We start from the raw sequence: 18,347 nt of genomic DNA, 5'->3' as shown, positions 1-18,347 counted from the left end.
TCTAAGCTTATTTTATTATATATGTATATAAGAATAATAATAGGATAAATTATTATATAGTCCCATAATGGGATAAATTATTATATACTCCCATTGAATTAGAAAGCAATGCATAAGAAAAAGCGTGCTTGAATTCTGATTTTCAGATTTCAAATTATTATTTTGTTTATAGTTTATTCATAATGAGTTGGTGATGACTATGCAAAGAATTATTTATTTGAAAATCAAAGACTCAACTATTCCAATCTTTCATATATAGTATTGAATTCTACGCATATAGACGCATAAATTAGTCACACATATAACGTGGAAGCCACAGCATTACTTGGGGAACAAGTATCCCGTCAAATTATTATTAATATTTTCTTTTGTGATTATAAAATTTTAAAATTACAAAACCGCCCGACTAATTTGACTAATTCAAAAATGTTAATGGTATTCAATGAGAATGAGAGATACACTAGAAGACACTTGAACTTATTTTATTTTCTATACTAGTGTAATTTAAATATACATAATTTTTTTTTTTTCGATGCACATATAAATCTTGTTTAATATAAAAATTCGTCAAGAATACTTTTGAAATGTAATGAACAAAAATATTATCAATAAATATTAAATTATTTTACTCGCCCACACATGGATTTGAATTTAGGCTCAATTTTTTTTTATTTGGAGGTGGGTTGGACTTAAGAGACAAGGTGACCACTTTGAACTGTTCTTTTTTCTTTTCCCCAAAACAAAAAAAAAACACTGTTTGGACCCTAAACTACTTTATATAGCCTTTAGAAACTCTAATTCAAGTCTTAAAATTATTGGAAATCAATTAAGCAAGAATTGGTTGTGATTTGGTTTACATTCAACACTAGAAAAACGAGAAATTATTAGTTACAATAAATATACTATGTCATTGATACAACAAATCAACATAAACGCTCTATTAAAATAAAGTGGTCCAACAAAAGTTTAACAAATTATTAAAAAACCAACTCCTTTACTTTATTATAATATTTCTATTGGTTGGTTGTAACTAAAAATTTCTCGTAAAAAAACACAATAAAATCGACCATGAACAAATTTAATATAAGAAAATATTCGACTGATGCCACTTATTTTTGTCTAAATTGGTGTAGAAACTAAAAACATAACCATGTCGTTGAAAATATTATTGAGTCTACTTTTTTTATCATATAAATATCATCTCGAAAATAGTATGGAATGAGATGCAAAAAAAAAAATTAAAAAGGAAGAAGAAAGATATAGATTATTTTTTCCCGGAAATTCAAGCAATTAGGTACAGAAACACTTGAAACTAGCATTTCAATGTTACAAAATATGATATAGTTATATACAAAGCAAAAATGAAGCAGATTCCAACTAGCAACCTAACACGAGCCAAACACTATCCAAGCACATATTGCAAATTGAGAGCCATAGTAGAAAATGTTTGGTTAACAGGAAAATGGAGCAGCGACAATAGAAAATGGTATAATTTATGGGAAATTTTTAACAAAGCCAGGTTTAACAACATATGTTACAAGCACTTATTACACAACATACTACATTTTTAGTTCTTGGTTCACGTTTGTTTTCACACAAACTCATCCACCTCATTTTACAACCTGGGAGTTGTTTCCTATAGCACCAGCTTCTGCGAGCAACGGTACGAGCTTTCCTCCTTGATGCTTTGCCATGACACCTACAAATACGAAAGAAAAAGTACATATTTTTACCTCACCTTCACCAGAAAAGAATTACAAATCCGAATATAAGAGGAGCTTAGCCTTACTGTCACAACCACCGATGTGTTTCCCACAGATAAACACATTTGGTACGGTGCTCTGCCCGGTCCATTCAGCTAAAGCCGATTGAATTTCACTTCCATCACCTTCGCAAGAAAATGATAATACATGTTAAAGCACAATGGCGAATTAAGATACTATTGTCTTGCTGATACCAATACATGTTAAAGCACAATGACGAATTAAGATACTATTATCTTGCTGATACCTGAAAAAGAAAGAGAAATTTCAAATTGAAAGAAACTAACAGCCTAGGCTAAATATTATCCTAAGAAAATAAAACAAACGAGGGCCTCATGCACAATTCGAATTGAACATCAACTATGTCGCGTGGTGAGTGAAGGGGTGGTATAATGGGTGATCTTTGTCTGTTGCATCGAGCATAAATGAAACGAAGGTCTCACTCATTTCAAATAAAACATCAACTATTCTGCCTGGTTACTGAAAAGTTGGTGTTACACCAAGGGCCTTGTAGCCTAGGAGTACTTCCTCGCTTTCCAAAGTAGGAGGTCGAGGGTTCAAGTCCCAATATATGTGTGTGTTTCTTGCCAATGAAAAAAAAGAGACTGGCATTATAGAAACTTTAGTCCCTTGCATTGAGAAAGAATCCAAATTCTAACAATCCCAAAACAAATTCAGATTTAAAAAGATGCCATTTTTTCTTCCTTTTCCAATGGTAACAAGCATGAAAAGGTAATCAAATAAGCATGAAAAGGAAATCAGCTGAAATTGATTCCCCTCACATAAGAGGCTGCATAACAAATAACAACCAATACATAGACTAGAAATAACATTCAGTGGTAAATTATTTCAAAACAGATTTCATCTCCGAGATTCCGCAAGAAAATTCCTCGAGACCCCAAGCACAAAACAAATAGCTTCAATGAACTATTTAACACGATATGGCATGTCAAAAAATATTATTTAGCATTGTCCAGGATTCTCAACCAACTAAACCCACTAGAGGCAGAAACTGGTCCTACCAAAAAAATTAAGGAAATAAGGTAAATTATCCTGACGCCTCTTCAGGTTTGGCCCCAACACCAATGCTTTAAAGTTTCTCGAAAATCACTGACACCTTCCAATCAGACTTAGAAGTCCTAACGTCGTTAAACGTGTGCATGAAATAAATAGCTACCCTCATTATAGTTGCACCCAAAACATTTGAGTTGATGACATTATGAAATTCTGAAATGCCCAAGATAACCTGCACGAATATTCTGGACCTCCCTTCCCCACCCTATCTGAAACCCAAACCTTGCTTTCTTAAAACACAAAACCCAGAGGTCAAGCTTGGAGAGAAAGCCAGTGAGGTTGCAAAAGGGTTTTGCAAGTTTGGGCCTGGTTGTAGCGGTGGTCAGAGAGGGTTCATACCCAAAGGTCTGAGATGACTTGGATCGTCTTCTTTCATAAAAGACTAGGGGTCTTGTTCAGGGGGTTGTTGACAGTGGTTCCTCATGGCGGTGGCGCTGTTAGTGGTGAGAGAGGTGTGAGACTACACAAGGTATTATTCTATAAAACAAACAGCGTGGCTGCGTCGCCATGTGCAAATAAGTGACGTTTGAATCAAAATGAACAGCTACTTTCAGTGGCAGAAAATTTTGAAATTGATTCATTCCCAAATTGTATGCATCTGAAGTAGATGTTGTCTCAAGTGGTAATTTGGGATAGTAATATGGAAACAGATATCTTAAACCTACGTTGGAGATTTTGATTTTCAAATGCATTTTGGAGATTCAGGTTTTCAGATCTTTTGATAATCTAATATGACTGATGGAGCTCGCAGATATGATAAGGGTATTTTTGTCCACTGATCAAGGTCATAATGGTCAATTCTGTTTATGTATAGGGATAACTTTGTCATTTCCTTACATGGGAGGGCATTTTCGGAGTTTACAACAAAATCTGTTAACACCTTTAACAGACTTCTAAGGGTTTGGGGCTGCCTGTAATATTACGGTTATTACCCCCACCTTTAGAGTATATTGACCACAATTTTAATCGAACTTTTGAAGTCTGTGCGCAAGGCAAAACCTCAAGGGGTGCCAGTAATTTACCAATAAAATAAAACAAATTGATAAAGAACTTAGAAAATACTTATAGGCAAGTTCAAGAACTAGAAGAATAAGAACACAGCATAAAAAGGGTAGATATGGAACCACAATTATCAAAAGAAGACAAATGTACTTCTGCTAAAAAAATAATAATAATAAAAAGAAGACAGAGCAAGTGCCAAAGTAATCCACTGTGACAGTGTAATATTGGAATCCAAACTTGAAAATGCAGTTTCATAATGAAGCAATTAAGTAATGATAATACCACCAAATAAATGCTCTGGCAGCTGATAATGAGTACATACTTTCCACATCCAATTCGATGACCTTGTAATTTGCACCCAACTGTGACAGCAATTGCTTGACCTTCTTGCAAAATCCACAATAAGTTTTGCTGCAAGTAGGAAGTATTAAACAAACTCAATCTAGTGTAAAACTTCCATGGCAATAATATATAGTTTATAAAAGAACAAAATATATGTTGAAGCACGCTATAGGTTCATTCAGACAGAAACTGACCAAGTTACTAAAGAAAAAGACAAAATAAGAGGTTACAACCCCTTGTTAGTAATGCCTCTGGACATCTATGGAAAATTAAAGCTAACCAACACTCCAGAAACACAGATAAAGAACAACAACAAAGAAAAGAGTTCTTAGTTCTTATAAATGGTCATATTGGAGAACCGAATAGCCTTACGTGAAATTCTGCAACTTAATCACACCTCAATTTTGTCAATACACAGAATACAAAATAGATTGGAAAGATTGTTTAATTAACTGAAGAGCTAGGAAGCACGAACACACCTAAAAGGGCAAAGAATCCATGCTGAACACGCCAAAATACGTGTCCGAATATTTTATATTTTTTTGAATATCTGGACACGCCGTGGACACGCTTCCGACACGCCATGGATACGTGTCTAACACGCGTGTCCCACTCTTTGAGGATTTTTAAGAAAGTTTTAGAAACAATGTTGAGCTGAAGTGTAAATATTAGGAGTTGTTTAATTACATAATTACTCACAAACTTGTTGTTTCATAAAACAATTTTATATTCAAACAATTGGATATTTATTCTTATATTTTAGTTCACAGGTTTGAACCCTTCCACGATCATTTTTTACTCTCTTGTTGTCCCACCAACCAAGCTTCGCTACCGGTGAATGGTCTCTCTCTCCTCTTTCTCCTCTTTTCCGAATTCAAAAAATAAAATAAAATAAAAACAGAGCACCAAGTTCTAAAGTAAATAGGGCTAACTTAGTGCACAAGGCTCTGGCCATAGCGAGCTCTAAAGCATATACGGAAGTAAAATAAAGACTTTCCCATACCCCCCTACAACAGTTTTCAAACAAACCATAGAAATGGAAATTAAAATATGTAGGGGATTAGAACAAATGCTGAAGCAGAAGGAAATTACTTGGCAAAGTATCGCGTACATAAGAATATGAGTCTGCTGAAACACGAAGACTAAAGTGTGGGCTTCTTGGAGGAATGAACTTTAAAGCATTTTTGGTAGTTGGTCAATTACAGAAATCATTTCAAGAGTGAAACTGATCGTTGTGGCAATGCCAGTGCATTACGATCATTTATATCAGTGCCTGATGCAGATCTTAATACAAAAGGAGGAGAAAAAAATTAGAAAGATCCATCATGGGCAGATATGTCAGTTACCCTAAAAGTTAGAGCTGTAACAAGCTCTATAGTTTGCTATGGGCCTCTACGTGCTGTTGGGGCATCTTAACTGCAATTTTGGTGTGTCGGGTTTATAAACTTATCTTTGCAAAAAAAATAAAAATTCAACTTTCTCTACAATTTTAACTTTCCCACTAACCAAAATCACACACTAATATTATGTCTACTGAGCATAAATTATAATAAACAAGATCAAAACTTGCATTCTTAAAGAGTTTATATATTTCATTTAAACAATACATTCAATTCTTTGTTTTTCTCTCCCCGATTTTCACTTGATTTAGGTAAGATAGGGTAAGAAAGAGTCATTACCCAAGTTAGCCCCATTAATCGAGTGCAATATAAAGGATACTAGGATTAGGCTACACAAAGACCTAATTTTTGTCAATAACTGCACAAAATGACTGCTCTCAGCATGCTGGTAGGCATCAGTAGATTTGATTTAGGTTAGATCTTACCAACATTTAACTTTCTTATTTCATGATAGGTTTCCAAATTGTTAGTGGATCATTTTACCCTTTCCCAACCAACTATAAAAAGAGGTGGAGATTAATGGTTGCAATGTAGTTTGGATAAAAGGTGGTTGAAGGGAATAATTGATAAAAGGTGGTTGAAGGGAATAATTAGAAGTGATGAGGTCACTCGTGAGATAGAGAAGGGGGCTACAATATATTATTTTGAGAATTGAGACAGAGAAGACACAGTTTGCAGTAAGTACGCACTGCCAAAAGGAAATGTAGTCAGATGTACAAATACTTGATTGGTAAATGTGAGAGCATTTTAACTTAGTTATCATATCAATTTCATATTTATTTCATGAATGCGAGTTATTTTGGGGATATGTGTCTGTAAGGAGAAGTCCTAAAATAGATATACTAGAATTTTATTATTTTTTTCTGCTTCGTACATGTTTGGCGTTGTTGTAACTTGTCATAAGCATTTTTTTATCTTGAAAGGTAAAAAAGTGATGCGTGTGAATAGCGATGCAATACATTAAGCACTTCTCAAAAATATTCCCTTTCCATTAGTAGATTCATTCTATAAATTTTCACCTCTACATGCAAATGCAATTCAAAAGGCCCCACATTTGAGTTTTGGCCAAAAGTTCTACTAGGTCCAAAATATATACCACTAAAATGTACCTTTTGTTTTTTTGGCCACCAGACACAATTGAAAGTGAACTTTCAAATTAAAATTGCTTTTAGACATTCCAACCACAATGTAAATTGCCAAACATGCTATTACAATAGTATATAATAAAAATATATTTCATTAGAATTATTGCTCACAAAGTTACCAGACCTATTTTTACACAACTCATTTGCTAGTCTAATTAACACTTCCAAACTTAAGTGTCAGAAAATCAATTTGGATATATGTCAGGGGAGGTCAACAACAAAGGCTATTTATTTATTGAGGCTGATGGAAACATACAAAAAAGAAGAAAGACATGAGACCTCAATGTATGTTACTTGCTAATAATATATTTTTTTATTGATGAAACTAGAAAAGGGGTGAGTACTAAACTGAAGTTTGAAAAAATGCTCTAAAATTAAACTGATATAAGATAAATACAACTGCATATATCAAGTACAACTTCGGTAAATTTAAAAATAAAAAAATAAATAAAAATTCATGAAGATTGAGGATCTGAACATTTCCGCGCTTTGGGCCCAATTATTCACAAAGAAAGAGAATTTGGAGATATTGCTAATCAAGAATCAAGGAAGGATGGATTAAATGGAGGATTGCACTCAGAGAATTGTGCGATTTTTGTTTCTGTTGCTTGTTGATCAATAAAATTCTTATCTCACTTGCTGAAAAATAAAAAACAAAAAGAAAGAGAAGTTCTATAAAACAGCAATTAGACGAGCCATTCTATATGAAGTAAAGTGTTGGGCAGCTAAGAAACAACATATTCATCAAGTAAATGTGACGGAAATGCAAATGCTAAAATGGATGTGTGACATACTGACTTGACAAGAAAGGATTAAAATATAAATGAATACATTCGTGAGAAGGTTCAATTATAACTTGTTGTAGATAAATGAGAAAAAATTGATTAAGATGGTTTGAACATATATAAAGAACGTCATTAAGTGCATCCAATTAGGAAGAATGACATGGTCCACATTTAGAGTAATACTAAGAGTTGAAAAGACTAGAATTAATATGGTAGAGTTACTAAAGAAAAATATGATAAAATGTGGTTTGACTGAGATTATGGCCTTAGACAAAACATGGACAAATATGATTCATGTAACAAACTTGAGAAGTTAGAAACAGGTTTTATAAAGTATATCATAAGGTCGAAGCAACTATGAAGAGGAAATGTATGGTACTATGAAGAGGAAACCTCTAAAAAAATTAAAATATTCAAAAAATTTGGGGCGCAACTATTTTTTGTGTTTTGTGTTATTGAATGAAGCATACCCAAGGTACATATTCCAAATATAAGTGAAAGATACATGAGAATATGGGGATGATTGAGTGGCTAGACAAGAGAACACAAAATAAAAAATTAAATGCATTCATGAGAAGTTATAGGTTGCACATATTATGGACAAGATGAACATCATTAAGGTTCCATTTAATTAGATGGAAATAGAAAGAAATGAAAGGAAATGAATTTTTTAAACCCTTTAGAATTTGGATAGCAGGAAAGGAAAATATTGAAGCAAAATGATTTTCCATAACTACTTAAATTCTCATGAAATTTCCTTGCACAAAACATAGGAAAATTTTGATTTCTTGAAATTACAATAACACTCTTTCTTGTAAATTTCATGCATTCTAAAGCATGAATAATTTTCCATTACTCTCTTTAGGGGGAAAAAAATAATCATCCTAATCAAATGCATGTTCGAAAGTTTACTTTCCACTATTAGTTTCCATTTAACCAAACAGACCCTAAGGATCTTGGTCATGTGTAACAGAGGGTCATGTGTCCACTAACTGAGAAGGTGATTTTGATTTAAGTAAAGAACTATTAAGGACAAGAGGAGGCCAATTACAATGTGGTTTGATGGTAAATGGATCACAATCTCATACAATTCTAGGAAAACAGAATCTCCACCACAAGCACAAGTAATTGTAGTTAATGATATGAATGTTGCATTTCCAACAACCAACTAGAGCAATATAATTTTATTCAAATTATCTTTGAGAATAGTTATTAGAAAAATGTTAATATTCTAGCAGGACTTATACATTAAAAAAATAAAAAATAAAAATAAATAAAAATAAAAAGAAAAAAAATCCCTTCCATGTCATTAAAATTTATTCTAATTTCAGTTGAACACTAAAATCTAATATATAAGGCAAGATAAATAATAATAATAATAATAATAATGAAGAAAAAGTTGAGTTACTTTATCATAAAAATGATAAAAGGAAATTGCAATACATGTACCAAGAACACCATGTATAACAAAACAGTTCAGTAATACTAATGATTGATTCCATAGAAACACAAATTTTTGCTTTCAAAATCGGATGGAGGGGTGTTTTTATTCCAAATTTTGTCCATTTCAATCACCCTAAAATTAAATTTGTTCCCACGATGAATAATTGAATCCTACATATAGATATGCATATATAGAGAGAGAGAGAAAGTACCTAAAGACGACTACAGGGTTGGAGGAGACGATCTCTTTAGCCTTGGACAGAGCCATTTCTAGTTCTTCTTTGGTTATGGCCCTCGAACTGAATACCGATCCCATAGCCCTTTCAATTTCTGGTGTTATATATAGGTACTGTTGTATATTCTAGAGAGAGAAAGTGATGTGAGAGAGGGTTTGATATCGGACACCAGGTGTTGGAATTTGGGTTCCGCTGCGTGTGGAGAACCCCAGGTGGCTGCGACCGGCGTTATGAAGGAGAATTATTGAACACGTTGGTTACGCATTGCAGTCTTCTTGTGCACCACATTCACAGGACTTTGAATTCTATTTTGACTTTAGGAGATAAGCTAATTAACTATATTTGTTAAAATTTTATATTATTTTGTAATTAACCTATAATGTGTTTGAAAATTACACTTGTCTTGAGTGAATTGTAATATTAGATGATTATAGTTAAGAAGATGATTTAGGGTTAATCTCAACGGGTTTATTTAATATGTTGATCACTTGACTTGGTGCCTCACATATTCAAGAACGGATCTAGTAGTAAGTGATAGTAGTAAGTGAAAGGGTCAAGTCCCTAAATTTTTAATTTTTTACTAATGTACCATGCTATTTTTTCTTTTTTTTTTCAATATTTATTCCTAAAATATTGCTAATACCCCCTTGAACTTATTACAAAATTTTAGCCTTGGTCCCGCTTACCTAAAGTTCTAGGTCTGCCTCGGATGTATCAAAGTTCAAAGTTCGACTTCCTTGAGCGCAAACAATTTTTTGGGACCACGTATGCTAGTAGAAGTCCAAACTTTATTGACTTGCGTGTGGCGCTTTGCATGATGTCTTGGGGTGCCAATTTCGAAAAAAATAATTTAGAGTTCAATAAATCTAACCGATTTATATGAATAGGGACTAACCTCATCTCCTACCCTTGTCAGGATTGACCGACTGATAGACTTTATGTCATTATTATTCTTATAGCTAAGGAGTTTTGCTCCTAATAGAATGGCATTGTTGGTAGAGCTTTATATCCTAAAATGAATGTGTTGTAAAGTGAAAAGAAGTCATGATTCTTCACCGTCTTTGACTGAATCCTTTCTGACCGGCGTGATCCAAGTAGAGGGCACAAACATGGCCGATGAAAGATCACTTTAACACCTAGGGTTTGCATATTGTTTGGTGTCGTATATTAATTTACTATATGATAAAATAAAGTGGTTTTATTAGTATATCAACAATTTTATGAATTAATCATTGATTCGGCATTATTCAGAGACTTAGTTGGTAAGACATGAGTGTGCTCGTGTATTCATGTGCAAGTGTTAAGGACGAATCCAAGAAGTTGGGAGAGGGAGAGAAGGGGGGAGTGAATTTAATGCAATTTTTTTTTTTTTTGTAATTTAAAGGGGGCAAAGTGAAAATTTTATAAATATATAATTGAAAATAAGAAAAATTAGTGGAATATAATAATAAAAAAAATTAAAGAAAAAATATGGACTAATTCAAGAAAAAATTAAAGAAAAAATTACAGTGGGCACAATAAAGTGGCTCAGTCCCTGGCAAGTGTAACCACTAATTCATTGGACTATGGAGTATAACCTCTCCTCTGCTCTCCTTGGATTCAACCCTTATGATAGACATTTATGGGAAGAATATGGACTCTCTCCGTGCTTTGGTCATGTGAATGCATTATCACAACGTAGTTGTTGAATAAGCGTTTCATGTTTCATGTTTTGAGAGTATCTATTTTTTGATCATGTGTCACTAGTATATTGGTAGTGCAATGCACTATGATAGATTACATAAAAGATGTAATGACACAAGACGTGACACACGAACATATGAACACTAATGATAATCCAGCTTCTCGTGGGCATGTGTAATACTTTACTAACAAAATAATAATAATAATAATAATTCTGAATCAACTATATTAATTACTTTTTTTTATCATTGAAACAGCCCATAAAACATGTCATAATGCAAAGGGACGGAAGTTGGTGGGCAGTGCCTAGTCCACATTTTCTTATATAATTTTTTTTTTTTTTTTTTTTTTTCGCTAACAAAGAACTCTCTCAATCCTGTTGAAAAAACTTGAATCATCTGACTTTCACTTTAAAAGAAGAGAGATAATATTAGATCACAGGCCTTGATTTATTTAATCATTTTTTTTTTCCGCTAAGAAAGAGCTCCCACAATGCTCTTGGGAAAACTCTAATTATCTACTTTCACTTTGGAACAAGAGAGATACCACATCACATCCCTTGGTCTATATAATCAATATCTGAACAGATAAACACACACACAAAATTAATAAAAATAAATAAAGAAGAAGAAGAAAGATTGCGGAGTGAATTTATATGAAAAAGGAGAGACAGAAGATTAAGAATTTCACACATTCTGAAAAAAGAAAAAAAGAATTTCTCTTATAAATTTTCACAACATCTATGTATTACTTACAACTGTGTCACTTCCTCATGAAAGGGTCATCTTAAAACTGAGAAAGTTTACACTGATTAACAAATTTTGTATATCCCTCAAAGCAAAACTTACAGGTGTGTGTGACTTGTCATAACATTTAAATTCATAAATGTTCTTTATTAACCATATGGACACCTTCTTCCTCTTCTGTTCTGTACCTTGCTTCCCCCATGGAGGAGTTTCACAATTTTTCTAGACTACGAAATTAGTTTCATCCCACATAAAAAATTCAGTTGAAACTAATTACTTTGCACACCGGTAGGTGTGAGGGAACCATTTTGACAACAGATAGTGCTTCAGCTTCATAATCAAGGCAAAAATACCATAGCATGGTATATGCATCAATGCCACCGACGAGTACCTGCAAAACAATTCATTAAAAAAAAAAAAATCAACTTAATAATTCATGTGGTTAACCGAAACACTAATGGATGATTCTTGGATTTCAGGAAGTATATCTAGTGACATGAAAATTTTAAAAGAATTTTTGGGATTTGAAAAAATGAAGTATTTGGTCTTTAGACCTATTCATTTGTCATGAATAGTTTCCAAAAAAAATGAATTACATGTAAAAGAAGGTGAATTGAACACTTGAAAAGATTTTCATTTCCGTTTTAAATATGTGTCACCATGTCAGTCGAACCTGTTATTTATTTTTATATTTTATTCAAAATTTACTGCTTAAGGAGGTGATTTTTCAAGAGAACGTACCATATTGGAGAAAATGGAGACGACAAGTCAAGAAATGGATATGGCCACCTGTTGCACATAGTTATTGTTATATGAGGATTGAAACATAGATGTTCCTGGTGAATAGTGAGGCAGAAAAAGAGACTAGTTTACCAGAGCGAGACACAGGCATGGACGATCCATTGGAAAATGACGTAAATAGCCGTCCACAGGAAGAAATATGCAATTCGAAACCAAGGGAACCGCTGAAAGGAAATTAAAAGTAATTCAAAATTAAGTAATAAAAAGAAGGTTGGCATATGACTATGAATTTAAACCATGAAGGAGCTGCAACTTACTAAGCTATTCATAGCGGTATCACCAAACAGGAAAACAGCATTGACCGTATGCATATTTATAATCAACTGCAATTTCAGAGATTAAAAACATTGTTCAGAAACAAATCAGAGGTACTATCTTTGCAATTCTAGCCATCAAGAATTGACCATATTGGGTAATAAAAAATTTTAGATACCTTTCTTCTTCATACCACTTTTTTAATTTTTCTTCCTCCATAATATTTTTGAACTTATAATTTAAGAATACATTGTTATGGGGAGGGTCCAACCTTAGAAGAATGTGATCACTTTAATTATTATCCGAAGTTCTAATCATTTAACTCACATTCTACCAGAGGAGGTCTATGGTTCATTTCACTGTGAATCTTCTTGTTTTGTTTTGTTTTGTTTAACATCAAGTTTTCATTATTGGGATATATACTCTAGGTCTATGATTCATGTTTAACAAAGCCTAATGTTACAAAAACAGCAAATATTATCACTATAATCCACAATAAAATTCTGCAAGAATCTTGTTTAGATACAATCCAAATAATTATGAATTAAACAAATTGAGGCAGCATAGATTACTCACAAAATTCAGATGGTAATCTTTGATTGCAAGAAATGGTACGATTATGAACCAAAAGATGCAGTCCGTAAGCATCACAGCTCCTGCATTCATCTATATTGGAAAGAAGAAAAGAAAAGGTCAACAACCTGTTGTATGGAAGCAAAAGAAACTACGATAATACTGATTTCGCAATTAATCAACTTTTTTCCATCTCGAAACAAGAAACATTCACAATATTTAGATTTGTCCAACTGCGCCCTGTTTGGTTCCCCTATTTCATCTAATTATGAATGACATCGCGCTTCATCATGGAGCGTAAGAACACTTCATTTATATATATATATATAAATGCATGAAAGATAGGGGACTAAACAGAGGGAGACAAATTCGACTTAGCAACATATCATCCTGAAATTGAAAATCAATCATTTAGGCTGAATAAAATATCATCTTTAGGAAGAAAAAAGGGTGTATATATATATATATATACATGGGGGAGATTCAATCATAATTTGGAAGATATAACCGGAAACTAGCAGCGATTACTGGTTTTCAGGAATTCACCTGGAAAATAATTTGAAAGATATAGCCCCAAAAGCCTGCTGTTTGGCGAACATGATGTTCTGCATTGGGGCCCGAGCACTTTGCTACATTTGAGTTTTCTGCATAGGTGCCATTTTCGGCATCAAAGTCCCCATTATCGATCCTACTTCCACCAACTTGATTGTGATATTGGTAGCATCCATACATTGAGAGCAAAGATCCGAGCTAAATATACAAGAAACAAGACCTAGTTTAAGCTTGTATAGTGATATAAAGAACAAGTCATGTAACATAAGGAAAAAAATTAAACAAAATGCTGTTGCGAAGGTTGATAACATACCCCAAAATATACGGTGATCAGTGTAAATGTCCATCTGTTCAACACCGAATATCACTAATTGTCAGATAAATAATGATAAAATTATGCTTTATGTCATGAGAATAATACTAGCATTTCACAAAGCCTCCTTGAATGAATATTTAAACTTATTTTAGTGAATCTTCCCATTCAAGTAACTCCTTTTAACTCTATAATGTACATAAAAAAATATATAAATTCAACTTTAGGCAGAACCAAACTCACAGCAAAGAAGCCAAAGTTCAATTTTTGCATTTTATAATTGTTCCGAAAATCCTTTAGTTAGCAAAAGCTGCCATTTCTCCATGTGAAAACTCTACAAGTTAGGAAAGTCAGTGATGCTCGATCGAAAATGCTTTTAAAGGAAAGACTCATTCTTGTTTAACTTAATTACAGAGGAAATCGGAAAAATGAATGACAACGAGAAAGTCCTGACAAAAAAGTTGAATGTATTTGTGTATGTATATAACAAGGCAATTATATAAACACAAGATTCTCTATGTCATGCTAAACAAAATATAAATAAATTTCATAATCCCCCATTTAATCAATCTGTATACATTTATTAAACAGTATATGAAATTGGTTCAAGAAAAAAGATGCTTACTGAGTATAGTAGTAAAAAATGCTATCACCATCAACAGCAGCAGTTATGATCAAAAGTGCCAAAAGCACGACGAATGCAACCACGCGAAATGCCAGCAACCAAACAGGATGCATTCCTTTAAAACAAGGCCTCCAGACTTCATCATCATACAACATTGCAGCGTGTTCTTGCCCGTCTTCTCTGCTCCCTTGTTTCCAATTTTTGGGGCCTTCGTATTTCGAGATAAGAAAGGAAGCAAAAACCATTGACGCTAAGATCCATATGGAACAGAGAGTGACTCTCCAGTTTAGCCAGTAACTTGAGGTGGTTGTATCTGTAGTCATGACTGGCTGCCAAGAACTTTTTGATGATCCTGTTAAGAAATCCATGGTGTTACTTCTTTTTTCACCTCTGATTGTTCCTTTTTTTTTCAATGGGTGATTTATTTTCCAAAATGGGAAATTAACTTGGAATTTGAATAGAAAGACAAAAAAAAAAAAAAAATAGAAAATAATCAGTAAAAAAAATGAGTGGCCTTTATAAAAATTCAAACAAATTTTTTGAAAAAATCAAAGAACTTCTAACAAAATAATTGGAAAGAATGGGAAAAGAAAATCAATTCACCCACTACAAATTTGACAAAACAATTTTTGTTGTAACAAATGAAATCCTAGAAAATTTGAAAAAAACAAAATGAATTAGAAAAATTAGAGTTTCAAATGTGCTCTGTCACAAAGGATTAAATAAAAAGTTTTACATGTAAATTAGAAAAATAATTTTGAAGAAATGAGAAGATGAAAATGCTCAAATCCCAAACACACAGTTGAATTCAGGGACTAATTAGAACCCCAATTCATGAAGAACACAAGAACCAACTCTTGACACCACAAACTTTTGATATGCAATCAGACCACATTTAGGAAAGAAAATATAGAAGAAGACGACCAAATCATTAATGGGTTTCTCATAAAATTCACTGTCAATGGAGGGTTTCAATAAAAACAAAACTCATATAAGAATTTGAGCCTGTATTTGCACAGAAAGACATATACACACAATATTAAATTGAATGAGATATGAAAAGAAGAAGAAGCTATGTTGTTAATTGCAAGCAAAGGAAAGGTGAGATACTTACAAGGGAAAGCAAGGCAATTGTGTGAGAAGAGATGCTTTGCTTCTTTGCTTTGGAGAGAGAGAGAGAGAGAGATAAAAGGGTGGTGTGCTTTGAGCATAAGCCTCTCTCTCTCTCTCTCTCTATATATATATATATAAATATATATATTTCTTATCCCTATAAGATTTGGTAATAAAGACTCTATTGTAGTCTCATGTCACAATCTCTATAAGACCATGCAAATATAAAATTCTTAGACGTGAAGGTTGGTGGTTATGTCACATTTTTCCAATATTATACCGGTCTTTTTTAGTCTTTCTAGTTATTGATATTGTTGTAGAGAGAGAAAGTGGTTTCAATCACTGTGGATTTTGTGTTGGGTTGCTTGGAGTTGGAGATGCTTTTTGAATGCACAAATAATAATAATAATAATAAATTCAAATAATAGCTTATTTCTTGTGCTCCAATAAAGGAATAAAGCAACTGAACACCACCAAATTGGAGTCAAATAAAGTCTCTGTTTTTCCGACTGATCATCTGGGCCGTTGATTTGCCACAATTCATCTATCATGATTAACATATTTATTTCCTCTTGCTTTTTATTTTATTTTTTTTATTTTTCACACCTTTTTATGGCTATTGAAAGTAGGCAATTAAGACATGAGAATCCTGTATATGTATTCATTTTAATAGTAGTTCACATGGTGAAAAACAGAGAGTGGGCACCAGTCATATCAGGTGCACCGCCACACCGGACCAACTCAATGCGGGTCCACGCCGGGGATTGCGGGTGCGACCACAAAAGTTTTGTCTGCATGTTAGAAACATCAAAGTGTGTACTTAGGGAAAGAAATTCGTTAGACCGGATAAGGCATAATACGTGTGGATGCTTGAACAACAATTACTGTTCGAATGAGCTCGGTACATGGTGCCTGATGCATTCAATATTTATTTTTTTTTTAAGACTATAACAAGATTTGGGATTCGATGTAACACAAATATAGCACCGTATTCGACAAATTTATCACATAAGTATGTGATTTTTCACTCTGCAAACTTATATAATATAAGTACCCATACACGATCTCAAAAGCTTTATTCTCATTTCATAATGATAAGAAAGTTTCGACAAATAGAAAAAATTCGATTAATTTTATGTATTTATAACATCATAAATATTAATAACCATCATCCAGACTTCTTTGCCATACTATATATTTAAAGAGTTTATCAAAAATTCTTTCAATATAATATAAATTAATTAAACAATTTCATTCATAATTATAAACGTGTCATTGAAGTGATAACTAACTGAATGTGACGGGATAATCAATATATTGTGGACTAATATTTGACGAATGTGTGTGAAAACTGAGAGTCTAATTAAAGACAAGCAAAGATTTTGGCAAGCGTGGCCACTAAGCAAACCCTAATGCACAAGCCACAGCGTACCACTGTTGGTGCACGCGTGATTGAAGGGGCCGACGTCGACGCAAACGCATTATTACTTTGCCCGCAATCTAACTTTTTCCCCAAGGTTTTGTGGTGCAATTTTTTTTCATTTATTTTGAAATTTCATCATTTTTAATCAGAAAAACTTTACTACTATAATAATAATATTTTACCTTTTAATTTATATTTTGGACAATATTTATTATCCAGTGACATAATTGATAAAGAGCGTCCATCTTCCGAGTGAGTATACCCAACCCGTAATTGAGTCCCCCTCCCTTAGGTTGTTAGGATAAAAAACAAAATAATTTTTTTTTTCTGTTTTTATTCATCAATAAAATAGTTATTTAGTCATATTTTTTAATTAAATTTCATTTACCAGTAACAGCTTAGAGAAATAAGCACTATGTGAGTGAGGGATGACATCATTAATTTATATCATTCTTCACTCACATAAATGTAGTTTGATGTGGAGCTCTCTATCTTTACTGTCTTTTTACAAAGGAGGAGGAATTATATCGTTGGATCAAGGATAATGTAAAATTAACATGATAAGAATCTAGGGTTTAATTATGGAACAATAATTGCATTGTTGTAACATATTCCCGTTTATTGCCAATATAATGCTCCTGAAGTACTTTGTTGTTTGCTTTAACTACATCTGTTATGGGCCTACATTACTTGACTCTAAAGGGTTCAACTACTAATGGACAAAAGCACACATTATTTGATATTTGTTAATGTTAAAACAAAAAATAAGGATTAGTTGTAACGGGTGGGCGTTTTTTTATTTATTTAAAAATTTAAATTATTGAGTAATGCTACAGACTTATTTATTTATATCCAGTCACTTTTCCATTCGGATCCAATGTGGGACAAATGACCCCTTGTAACATTCTCCTTCACCCAAACTCGCAACACCCTCGTTGCGGTCGAGCCACCCTGCCTATCTGGGGTGGCTCACCTGGACGCCTTCCTGGCCGGGTGCTTGGCATGGTACCGGATTAAGGAATGAATCTAGTTCTGATACCAACTGTAACGGAAGGGCGCTTGCCTATTTATCC

At 33.1% G+C, this 18,347-nt stretch overlaps 2 protein-coding genes across 3 annotated transcripts; both read right to left on the bottom strand.

Annotated features, from left to right (window-relative positions):
* Nucleotides 1-1,465: 1,465 nt before the first annotated feature.
* On the bottom strand, nt 1,466-9,490 carry LOC132304310 (glutaredoxin). The gene is made up of 4 exons (XM_059801915.1): nt 9,167-9,490; nt 4,162-4,250; nt 1,790-1,888; nt 1,466-1,699 (listed from the first exon to the last, which is right to left on the bottom strand). The coding sequence occupies exons 1-4, from the start codon at nt 9,268-9,270 to the stop codon at nt 1,611-1,613; spliced, it is 381 nt and encodes a 126-aa protein (XP_059657898.1). The 5' UTR covers nt 9,271-9,490; the 3' UTR covers nt 1,466-1,610.
* A 2,076-nt stretch (nt 9,491-11,566) lies between these two features.
* Nucleotides 11,567-15,978, bottom strand: LOC132304309 (uncharacterized). 2 transcript variants are annotated; one of them, XM_059801914.1, is made up of 9 exons: nt 15,853-15,978; nt 14,739-15,090; nt 14,114-14,147; nt 13,795-13,998; nt 13,252-13,341; nt 12,678-12,743; nt 12,493-12,584; nt 12,361-12,408; nt 11,567-12,010 (listed from the first exon to the last, which is right to left on the bottom strand). In XM_059801914.1, the coding sequence occupies exons 2-9, from the start codon at nt 15,059-15,061 to the stop codon at nt 11,893-11,895; spliced, it is 975 nt and encodes a 324-aa protein (XP_059657897.1). In that variant the 5' UTR covers nt 15,062-15,090; nt 15,853-15,978; the 3' UTR covers nt 11,567-11,892. The 2 variants fall into 2 exon arrangements, with proteins under 2 accessions (XP_059657897.1, XP_059657896.1); XM_059801913.1 differs by lacking the exon at nt 15,853-15,978 and having other exon boundaries at nt 14,739-15,824.
* Nucleotides 15,979-18,347: the final 2,369 nt, after the last annotated feature.

Source organism: Cornus florida, unplaced genomic scaffold, assembly GCF_030987335.1.
Source record: "Cornus florida cultivar Cherokee Brave unplaced genomic scaffold, ASM3098733v1 CherokeeBrave_3.0.0_Hap2_Chr04, whole genome shotgun sequence".
NCBI classification, from domain to species: domain Eukaryota; kingdom Viridiplantae; phylum Streptophyta; class Magnoliopsida; order Cornales; family Cornaceae; genus Cornus; species Cornus florida.
The sequence above is the reverse complement of the archived record's forward strand: the minus strand, read 5'-3'. Positions and strand labels throughout refer to the sequence as shown.